The sequence below is a fragment of the Pterocles gutturalis genome, unplaced genomic scaffold (assembly GCF_000699245.1).
Source record: "Pterocles gutturalis isolate BGI_N339 unplaced genomic scaffold, ASM69924v1 scaffold23282, whole genome shotgun sequence".
NCBI classification, from domain to species: Eukaryota; Metazoa; Chordata; class Aves; order Pterocliformes; family Pteroclidae; genus Pterocles; species Pterocles gutturalis.
In genome coordinates, this window is record NW_010108459.1 from 589 (window position 1) to 11,649 (window position 11,061).

Below are 11,061 nucleotides of genomic sequence, written 5' to 3' on the forward strand. Positions count from 1 at the left end.
AGCCTGTGAGCTGCAGCCACCCAGAAGCAAATCTCCCCTCCCCAGGAAGCTGGGAGAAAGGGGTTTGGGGAGTGGGTGTCTCACCTGGGCCCCTGGCTGGTGGAGATGCAGGTGGAGCCGTGCTGGCACGGGCTGAGTTCGGCCGAGCAGAAATCCAGCGGCTGCTCACAGAAATCCCCTGCAGGGCAGAAAAGGGGGTGCCAAGGGGTGCCTATCAGCTGCGGCAGCAGAGGGGCAGCCCCGGTCCCTGCAGGGCAGGGAGCTGCTGAGCCTGCAGCTGGCACCGCCACATCCCCCTGCCAGTTTGTGAGGTTTGGGGGGTCCTGACTGTGTTCTGGGTACCTGTGTAGTGGGCAGGGCACAGGCAGGTGTAGTTGGTGGCACTGGGCACGCAGGAGCCCCCGTTCTCGCAGCTGTGCTCCTTGCAGGGGTTGCTGGCAGCACGGCAGGCCAAAACCCCGCGGGGCACAGCCCCCTGCCATTGGGCACGGGCAGTGTCAGGGGATGAGAAACAGAGCGTTTCAGGGTGGTTCCCCCAAAACAACCAACACAGGACCTTGGCACAGAGCACGCATGCATGCCGAGAGCTCTGACCCCAGGCACAAGGAGGGTGGCAGGGAGCAGACTGCCCAAGGATGCTCTGAGTTGCCATGACAACAGGCTACAACCTCCTCGCCCCCAGCCTGCCATCTATTTTCACCCTGGTTCCCGGAACGTCCTGAAGCGTTCAGGGTAGGGAGGGTTGTGCGGGGATGCCCCAGCCCCAAATCCTGCTGCCCTTTGCCTCCCCATGCCCTGCATAGTGGCAGGGGCCCCTTCCCCACCATGTCCTCAGCCCAGGAGCCTGCAGAGCTGGGGGGCATGGGGAAGCGGAGCTGGTGCTCAGTCCTGCAGGTGCTGTGCTGGCAGAAGGTGCAGACAGGGCTGCAGAGAGCAGGCAGCATGGGCTGGAGCTGCTGTGGGAATGCCATATCCCAGCTGTGAGCCCAAGGGAGCAAGCAGAAGAAGAAGGAAGCATCAGACTGTCTCCATGGGATACTGACTCCACGCTGCTGCCCAAACACCCGTCTCTCATGGGTTCCCATCCAGCACCCACCTGAACCCAGCTCCTTCCCCATCCTGAGGCTGGCAGGTCCCCCCGTTGGTGCAGGGGTTGGAGGAGCAGCCGCTGAGTGCCACCTCGCAGAAAAAAGGAAAGAGGAAGAGGTGGGAGCACAGAGGGGGCCACAGCACTGTGTCCCACTCCCCTGCCCCATCCCACTCGGCAGGGCACTGCGGTGTGCAGGAAGGGGGTCCTGCAGGCAGCAAGCCCCCAGGGCATGGCAGAACCCCTGTGCGGGGATGGGTTCCCCGGGACCACGGTACCTTGTAGCCGGTGGGGCAGGCGCAACGGTAGGAGCCAAGGGGGTCGTTGTGACAGGTGCCCTGGTTCTGGCAGGGGCTGGAGAGGCAGGGGTTACACTTGGCCTGGACGCTCAGGGTGGGTGGGCCTGTGGGACAGGAGGTGCAGAGATGATGGTCAGTGTGGGGAGTGATGGGGAGGTCTCCGTTTGTGGGCACCAACACGGGGCTCAGAGCCCCAGACACAGGTGGGAGCAGAGCCTGCCCCAAAAAGGGGCAGTGCACAAGACAATGAGACAGCCATGTGCTTGCTTGGTCACTAGGGACGTGCCAGGTGAGGAGACACAAGCACGCCAGTCCCCCTCCTCCACAAGGCAGCTCAATGGATGAAAGCTGGAGTGCCGCAGACTCATGGAGCATCGCTCTGCCAGGCGCAGGGCAGGAGGCAGCCCGGCTCCCTGCTATGCCTGCTGCCCTGCCTGAGGAGGGCACGGATGGACAGACGGACAGTGTGGGCACCTCTCACCTTGGCACTCAAACTTCTTGGCAGGGGTGGTGAGCAGCAGCTTGCCTTCCATGTCGGGGGGCCCAGCGCAGCGGGCAATGCCTGGCTCCTTGTACCCCGTCTTGACCCAGCTGGAGAGCCAGCGCAGGTTGCAGCTGCAGTACAGGGGGTTGGCCCCGATGGCTCTGCAAGGGGAGGAAGGGCAAAGCTTCACCTGCTGCTCCACGGAGGGAACCAGGCAGTGGCTCCGTGCTGGGGCTCTCCTCCGCAGCACACACAGAAACCCTCAGCAGTCCCTCTCCAGCACCTGGGTGCAGCTGCCTGGGCCCAGTGCAAACCAGGCAGAGCACCCTGAGGCTGTGCAGGAACAACAGGACCATTGCACGGGAGCTGCGGTGCCAGCCGGGTCTCTGTCACACAAGCCTGCAGGGACAGGGGAGCAGGCTGCTGGGGACAAGCAGTGGGTCATGGCCAGAGCTCATGGGGGCAGCATCAGGGGAGAGCAAGGAATTGCTCGGAGAGAGGAGAAAGGAGGACTGACAGCAGAGCAGGGCAGGGAGAAGCAGATGAGGTACAAGGCTGAGGGGCTGATGCCTCTTTGCATCCTCCTTCACTGCAAAGGTCAGTCGTGATGGAGGGCTGGTGCAACCAACACTTGTGAGGAAGGAAGGAGACAGTAACCCAGAAGGCAGGCAGTAGGAACAGCAGATCTGCTGGGGCTGACAAACCTGGTCCTACAGCACCAACAGCGCCGGCTGGTGACACAGCTCAGCCCGGCAGGAGCCGGCAGCAATGGCTGTTAGCAGCAAATGCAGCGCTGTGCTTCGGCAAGGGAAATCGGTGAAGAGTCAGGGAAGACAAGATCGAGCAGTGCTGCTCCCAAAAAACACAGGGAGGTTAGGACTGGAAAGCTGGATGCTCTCCACAGGCTGGAGGAAAAGACTGAAACCCCCAGTATGCCAGGAGCAGGACTGGCCACTGGCAGGTGGGTAGGAATGGCTTAGCAGGGACAGGGAAGGGACTGAAAAGTCACTGTGAGCAAAGCTGAACCCTGTCCTGAATGGCTTCCCTCCTGTGGTACAGGCTCCCTCAAAGAGGAGCTGAAACACCAGCACGAGGATGCGTGATGACAGATTTGGGGGGACTGCTGTAGGAAAGACCCTGGCAGGAGGCTAACGACATGCTGGCATGGGTCAGAGCAGCCCCGCTGACCCACGGCCATGCCAGCACCTTGCATGGCTTGACCTGCATGTTAGGGGACACTGGGGACTTGGTGGGGACCCCACACCACCTCCAGCAAGGACCACAGGCCCATCCCAGTGGCACTGCGAGGCTCAGCTGCACAACTGGAACCGGGAGCTGAGCACGGGGAGGGCAGGCACAGCACAGCACTGCCCCACACTGTCCCGAGTACCGGCTCAGAAAAGAAGAGAGGAGGCAGCTCAGTCCCCAGAGAAGCGGGGCTCAGCCCCATGGTTTCTAAAGGTCTCCCCAGCCTGCGTCCAGCCCTGTGCCCTGTGGAGTGGGAGATACTCACAGGTGGGACAGGGAGGTGACATCTGCGAAGATGCCCTCAGGGAGGCTGGAGATGTCATTGCCGTGGAGAGACCTGCAGAGAACAGAGGGTCCTGCAATGCCCATGGCCCCAGGGTGGGCAACAAGGACTGTGACCAGCTGGGCTGCTCCCACCCCGCAAGTCCAGGTGTGGGTGGCAGAGCTGGACCCCACCACACTGTCACTGTTGCAAATGCACCATCTGCTCTGAGAGGCTGATGCATCTCCCTTTGCTCCTCCTGCAGCCCTGCCTGCCTGCACCCAGCTCCAAGCGGGCACAGAGGATACGAGGACACGGGACACAAGGACACAGTGAAGGGGCTGAGCAGGGCTGGCAGCAGGACTACTGGCAGGTACTTACAGCAGCCGGAGGGAGCGGAGGCCCTCGAAGGCCAGTGGAGGGATGCACTGCAGGGAGTTGTAGCTGAGGATCCTGTGGAAGGGAAGGAGGAGGGATCACAGAGCTGGGGGCATCGCTACACACTCCCCCTGCCACCCCCCATGTCAGCTGCAGCTCAAACCACAGCTTCCCCCAGATGGAGGGGGGAGACCCCGCTGTCCCCAGCAGCCCCCCTCTTCGGGGTCCCCTAGGAAGGTCCCCTAGGAACAATGCTGCAGGGACCGCACTTACAGGGTGGTGAGCTGGCTCATGTTGGTGAAGGAGGAGTTGCTCAGGGAGCTGATCTTGTTGTTGCTCAGATCGCTGGAAAACAGAAACCCCAGGGGCTGGAGCCAGCTGGGCTCCCTTGCTGGTCCCCCGCCTGCTCAGCTGCAATGGGGTGCAAACAGCAGCACCGCGGAGCAGCAGGAGTGTAACACTGGGTGATGGAAAAATGTGCCCAGCCCCAGCAGAGGCTGTGAGCACCCAGGGCTGAGCATTGCTGCCAGCCAGCTGTGTCCTGGTACAGAGGGGGACACAGAGGGCTGTCAGGGGTCTCTCCACACTGCCAGGATCACACACCATGGGGACAGCCCCTGTTCCTTGCCTGCAAGTCTCAGCAGGGGAACCGGCTGCCTGCACTCCTGCTCCTGGGTACTTACCCAAGCTGCAGGTACTTGAAGGTGGAGAGCTGCCCCGGGACCTGAGTGAACTGGTTTCCATCCAGGTAGCTGCAAGGGAGAATGGAAGCACCTCAGAGTGGTGAAGAAGCATGCGGTCCCTCTTTCCACCGTCCCATTCCTCCTGCGCAGACACCCCTATGGAACTGGGGCTGCAAGGAGCATCTCCAGCATCACCTCCCTGCTGGCACCCAGGGGCTGCGAGACTCTAGGGGGACCCCAGGACTTGAAGGGAGCCAGTGTGCGAGCACATGAGCATGCCTGGGGGCTCTGGACGTGGGTCCCTGGGGGCAGTCTCCCAGCATCCTGCGTGTGCGAGCACAGCCAGACATGCGCTGCCTTTACATACCCAATGTGAGCGTGGGAGGCTGTAACCATTCCCAAGGCACACGAGAGAGAGCAGAGGATGGGGAGAAGAGGCGTGTGCGAGACAGCGCAGGGGTGTGAGGGGGTTCTGTACACAGGCATGTGCACAAACAGTGCCTACACCCCCTGCACAAAGGACTTGCTGCAGTTCCCCATCCCAGACGGGTGCAGAGCCCCTTTTGCAGCAATGGGCATCACAGTGCCCACACACCCAGCCCTGGCACAGCTGCGTGGGCATCTCCCTTACACCCACAGTGATGGGTGGCTGACCCCAGGCAAACCACATCCCACTGCCATGTGCTCGGAGCTGGAGCTGACCACAGCCATGGTGAGACGTGATGGCAGAGAGGGGCTGAGGAGCTGGCAGAGGCAGGGTGTCCCCATTCCTGTCACTGATGGCAGGATGCTGGGAACTGCAGAGCCCCAGGCTGCATGGCTATGTGGGGACCACAGCTGCTGGGGGTGGCTGTCCCCACGCTGCCCCTTCCCAAGGGCCAAAGAGCACATCACCCTTGGTAGCCCTGAGTCTGCAGACAGGCTCTCACTGAGCCCCTCCCTGTGGTTGGGGCTGGTGAGGGCCCCTTGGCTGGGTGGGGGTCCTGCTCCCACTACCTGGCCAAGATGGAGGTGGACAGAGACCCCCTGCCCAGAGCTGTGAACTTTCTGTAAATAAGGGGGAGAGCCTGGGCACCCGCCCGCCACTCACAGCTCTGTGACGTTCTTGGGGATCCCCTTGGGCAGGGCCTTGAGGTGCTTGTTGCTGCAGCGGACAACGGTGTCGAGGCAGGTGCACTCCTGCGGAAAGGGCCGGGGGACACAGCTGGTCTCCTCCTGACCTGCACCGGGCACAGAGAGCCACACAGTCACCAAGGTCCAGCCCTTGGGCACTGCCGGAGGCTGGACTCAGTGCCTTGCACCCACCCAGGACTGCTCCCCTCCAGCATCCAGCCCCATGCCGACCATCTCCCCTTGCCCCCAAAGCAGGGTGCTGCTGGCAGCCTGCCCACGGGGAACGGCCCCAGCCCGGCTGACACACAGTGGCACAGGAATCACAGTCCTGTGCCCAGAAACCACCTGCCCCACCAGGACGGATGCAGCCTGCTCAAGGCTGCTCTGATTTCCACCATTTTCAGGCAAAAATGAAGTCCCAGGGATGGCAGAGAGGAGGGTGCAGAAGAAGGGGCTCAGCCCTGCATATCCTCCTGAAATAACCCCCCTTCATCCATCTCCCAGACTCAAGCCAGAGGGAGCGGTGCCTATGCCAAGCAGCCGGAGGAGCCGGCATCGCTCCCCCTTCCCTGCCGTGGCGCTGGGCTCCTGCAGGAGGGGAGTCCCCAGGACAACCGTGCGTTATCTGGCACGGCTCGGAAAGGCGCAGGATGCAACCCTTCAGGCTTTGATGTGGTGGAGGAGGGAAAGCAGAAGAAACTATGATTTGTTTGTAAATATTTCCCAGAGGGCTCAAAAAAGCTGCTCTAAATTTAAAACATTTTTTAGAAAAGGCTTTTCTCTCAACACACACACACTCTCGGCTGGCACCGTCTGCCCGGCTCTGGTGTGTGTGCAGGGCTGGGGGGAAAGGAGGGAAGGAGCAGGATGAATCCTGGTGGGCTCTGCCTACACATCTGCTGCTGCCAGCACCCAGGGCACAGCGTTTGTCAGCACAGACCTGCCCACGTACAAGGACCACACGGTGCAGTGGGGGCAAACTCCTCTCCTGGCTCCAGAGCAGCTCCTTGGTGTTCGAGTGCAGCCCTAAGGCCTGGGTACCATGAAGGGAAACTCGTGCATCATTACAGGAGGGTGTTAATGGGCTGAGGAGCCTCTTGAGCTACCAGCTTGCTGTGCGGCACTGCCAGACATCCCAGGAGCAGGGACAGTGCTGGGATGGGGAGCATGGTGACAGCCTGGGAGGAGCAGCCCAGTTCCCCCTCGCCCCTGGCACCCGTGAGTTACCTTCCTCACACCTGAAGTCGGGGAAAGCCACATCCTGGAGTGGGATCTGCCGGAGGAAGTCGGGGTTTTGGCGCCGCGGGTTCCCCGTCACGATCTTCCTCTTGCGCAGCCAGTCCCCCAGCCAGGCCAGCTGGCAGTTGCAGTTGAAGGGGTTGGCGAGCAGGTTCCTGCACACGGGAGGGAGCATGAGGGCATCACCTGAGCAGCCGCCAGGCAAGGGGACCCCCTGCAGCCCCTCGCCCTGACAGCTTGGGAGCATCTCCCCTGGGGCCCAAGACGTACAGCGTGGAGAGGGACTGCAGCGTGTCGAAGGCACCCGGTGCAATGGTACTGATCTGGTTGTCGTACAGCGAGAGCAGGCGAACGTTGCGCAGCCCCGTGAAGCTGTCATTGTGGATGCAGCTGATGCGGTTGTTCCTCAGCATCCTGTGGAGGGAAGGGGATGAAGGCACCTAAGGACCCAGGCAGGTGCCATGGGGCAAACCCTCCTTGGCAGTGCCCTGCCTGCTGGACAGGAGGACAAGCCTGTGTCCATTCCCAAGCAGCAAAATCCAGCCCCTGCCCTGGCTCTGGATACAGCCAGTGGATGGGTAAGGCACTCCTAAGCTGGATCCACAGCAATGCTGACAGCACCAGCCCAGCAGTGTGGGCGGGGCAAGGGAGCAAGAAGCAGGACATCCTGGTCCCCATGGTGGAGGAGAGACTCACAGGGTCCTCAGCCCATCCAGGCCCCGGAACATGCCGCTCCGCACCGACTCCAGCTGGTTCACGGTGAGGTGCAGCTCGCTGACAGAGGATGCACCCTCGAACGCCCCGTCCTCGATCTCCGACACCTTGTTGTTGCTGAGGTTGCTGTGGAGAAGGGAAAGCGGGCTGGGACGGGGGGCTCTGCCTTGTCCTCACATCCTGACTGCTGCCTCCCTCACCTCCCACCAAGCCCAGTCCCTCAGGGGACCCTCGGATTGGGACATGCTCCCCATTTCACACCCGAGGCTGCCCTGGTATCAGGACCCCTGTGTGCTTTCCCAGCCCCGGGGCACTCTCGACAGGGCTGTGCCTGCCCGATACTCACATTTTCTTCAGATGTGGGAGTTTCTTGAAGATGCCAGTGGCCTCCAGGACAGAGATTTCATTGTTGTTCAGGCGCCTGGCATGGGTGGCAGGGAAAAGAGTTCAGGAGATGGCTGCGAAAGGCCTGGCACAAACCAACCCCCGAGCCAAGCCCCAGCGCCGTGATGCTCCAGTTGCAGGAGCGAAAGCAGGGTGGGAGGGAGTGGGCTCTTACAGCTCGGCTGTGGACTGTGGGATGCGCTCTGGGATCTTGGTGAGCTTCACGTTGGAGCACTCGACCACGTTGGATTCGCAGCGGCACTTCGGGGGGCAGATCACATCACTGTTGCACTCGCTGTTCAGCTGGTAATCCTCCGTCCCTGTGCGCCGGCGAGGGCAGTGTGGGGTCCCGCAGGCAGAGGCACGGAGGGCTGTGCCTGACCACGACCCCAGCTGCTTGGTCTCTTCCCCAGCTCCCCCCATCCCAGCCGCTGCACACACCACCCCTCTGTGTGCCCAAAGCAGATTATTGCAGGGATATTTGTCCTGGGTGCGTGGGGCACTGCGCCGCCCACCACCCTCCCTGCTGGACCCTGGGGACACCTCTGTGCCCATCCTGATAACGGCATGATGGGAGATGCTGAAACAGATCCCTGTACCCGGAAACAATGGGAAATGCAGCATGGCCCTCCCGGGCCAGACCATGGGGCACTGCCACAACCACCCCCACAGACAGCCTGGCCAAAAGGGCACCATGCACCCACAGACCCATGTGGGCGGCTCTTCCTCTTACCTGGGATGAAATACTGCTCCTTGGCTGCGGAGAAAAATACACATCAGCACCCCGAGCACACAGACACCATGCTGGGGCAGGGCTGAGGACAGCTGTGCCGTTCCGCAGGGCACCCATGGCGGGGATGGGGACAGCTCTCACCCGAGCAGCGGAACTTCTTGCTCTTGATCTGGCCGATGCGCTTGTTGGCCAGGCGCCGGGGGCTGGCGCAGCGGGCACCACTGGTCTCAATGGGGTTGGTGCGGAGGAAGTCTGCCAGCCACTTCAGGTTGCAGTCGCAGACGAAGGGGTTCTGGGCCAAGTGCCTGCGTCGGGGACAGCAGGTGACACACCGCCAGGGGCAGCGGGTGACCACTAGCTCCAGCCCCAGCTACCTGCCGAGATGCTCCCCATCAGGCACATGCCTGCCTGGGGAATTGGAGCTGGCGTGGGCACTCACAGGGTCTGGATGGCCCGCAGGGAGGTGAAGGTGCCCTTGGCCAGGCTCTGGATCTTGTTGTCGTAGAGTGAGAGCAGCGAGAGGTTCTGCAGGTCCTGGAAGGCATCCGCCCGCACACAGTTGATCTTGTTGGCGTTGAGAAGCCTGGCAGGCAGAGAGGGAGGTGAGCCTCAGGACCCCCTCCACTGCACCAGTGGTGGTGGAGACCTGGTCCCCACTTCCCTGTATCCCCACAGAGCATCCCACCCAGCCACTAGTGCCTTACAGCAGCTGCAGGGCAAAAAGTCCCCCGAAGACGCCCTTGGGGAGGTCCGTGATCTTGTTGCCATACAGCACCCTGGGAGAGCAAGGCTGGTGTGAGGGATGTGGGGGAGTAGTATAGGGCACAGCTCAGCAGGCAGTGTCTGCCCCACCTCCCTCCACACACCCCAGCGCAGGCACTTACAGTGAGTTCAGCGAGCGCAATCCCTGGAAGGCATCGGGGGCAATCTCTGAGATCTGGTTGTTGCTCAGGTCTCTGAAACCCAAAGGGAGAAGGTGGCCTGGACCCCTCTTCTCTTGCCCCATATTCTCCCTCCTCCAGGGGACCACCCCCAGCACCCTATATACAGAGCCGGGGGTATCCCAGACCCCATCCCAGTGCTGCCATGTGGGGCACCCGTGTCACAGCAAGTGCCCCATGCCCATCGGAGTCAGGGGGTGAAGGCTCATGGCAGCTGACTGCAGGGCGAAGGGTGCTGGGGTTCAGGGTGGGCTGGTGGGGGCTGCACACTTACATCCTCCGCAGCTTCTTGTAGGGGGAGAAGGCACCTGGGGGGATGGACTTGATGCCGTTGAGCTCCAGGCGTCTGCAAAGAGGAGGAGGAGGAGAGATGAGGGCTGTAGGGCTGGCCAAGCCCCCTCACCCCATTGACAGGGCCAGGGGACTGCAAGACCCCCAGGCTTGCAGTAAGTTACCTCACCAGAGAGGCACCATTCACCCCAGGGACAACTTGCAGACTGTGGTGAGGGCTTTCTCCACCAAGGAGGGGTGCCATGGGTGGGCGACCATGCTGACTAGGGCAGCGGGAAAAAACAGCACCCTGAGTCTGGGGGTTCCTGCTGCCTCCCACGTGCTCTGTGTGCCATCCTGGCAGGGGCTTTGCCTCTTAATTGGATTCCCTCGAGATTATTTCTCTATTTACATTTTTAATGCAGCTAAATCCAGGGCTAAATCTGGGCAGCATGGGATGAGGGCAAGGAAAGCCTGCCACCCTGCAGGGTGGCTGAGCTGTAGGGCTTGACCCCATGTCCCCACTGCCTTGAGCCACCCAGAGCCCAGCAGTGACCGTGTGGGGCCATACTCACATCTCCGTCATGGTCTCAGGCAGGTTGGCGGGGATGGCCGTCAGCCCCTTGCCCCGACAGTCCACGATGCCGTTGCTGCAAGTGCACATGGCTGGGCAGGAGCCAGAGGACAAGCTGCAGAGCTGGGTGCGTGCCGGGTCTGTTTGTCCTGCCGGGGAAGCAGCCAGCACGGGAATTGCAAAGAGCTGGGCTAGGCGGGTGAATGGCAGCACCCCAAGGAAGGGACCCTGGTGACAGCTCGGTGTGCTGGGACAGCTCATGCCATCCTTAAGTGGGTACAAAAGGTCACGGTGCACCCCAACCTCATCCAAAAGGCAGCTCCAAGGGCACAGACTGACACACCCTTTGTCACACTGATGGGACAGTGTTGTCCTCATGTTGTCCCCACACCAGGGACAGTGCTGACCTGAGATGAACCCACTGCATGCACCCAGGCTCTGAGCTGGGGTGCGTGGCAGGGAATGGAGGTGGGCTGTATCAATGGCACAGGCTTTGTCTCTCCAACCCGTGTCCCTGCCCGGGCACCTCCCACCTCCCTTGTCCTCCTCACCGGAGCAGCTGAACTCGTTCTTCTGGATCTCAGCAACGTTGAGGCCGCGGAGCTGGGCTGGGGCAGCACACTGGGTGAAGAGCCCGATGGTGGGGCGCTGG

At 61.9% G+C, this 11,061-nt stretch overlaps 1 protein-coding gene across 1 annotated transcript in view; it reads right to left on the bottom strand.

The window, feature by feature from the left end:
* Positions 1-80: 80 nt before the first annotated feature.
* The window catches only part of LOC104461171 (slit homolog 1 protein-like), a 12,693-nt gene continuing 1,712 nt past the window's right edge, over positions 81-11,061 (bottom strand). Inside the window, 24 exon segments of the mRNA XM_010072653.1 lie at positions 81-178; positions 343-453; positions 456-475; positions 1,097-1,193; positions 1,365-1,490; positions 1,868-2,031; positions 3,384-3,455; positions 3,762-3,833; positions 4,032-4,103; positions 4,442-4,510; positions 5,532-5,661; positions 6,782-6,948; positions 7,064-7,207; positions 7,490-7,633; positions 7,854-7,928; positions 8,067-8,211; positions 8,625-8,648; positions 8,766-8,929; positions 9,064-9,207; positions 9,329-9,400; positions 9,509-9,580; positions 9,840-9,911; positions 10,411-10,558; positions 10,961-11,061. The exon segment at positions 10,961-11,061 is cut by the window's right edge and continues 28 nt beyond it. Of these exon segments, the coding sequence (XP_010070955.1) occupies positions 81-178; positions 343-453; positions 456-475; positions 1,097-1,193; positions 1,365-1,490; positions 1,868-2,031; positions 3,384-3,455; positions 3,762-3,833; positions 4,032-4,103; positions 4,442-4,510; positions 5,532-5,661; positions 6,782-6,948; positions 7,064-7,207; positions 7,490-7,633; positions 7,854-7,928; positions 8,067-8,211; positions 8,625-8,648; positions 8,766-8,929; positions 9,064-9,207; positions 9,329-9,400; positions 9,509-9,580; positions 9,840-9,911; positions 10,411-10,558; positions 10,961-11,061 (2,503 nt within the window).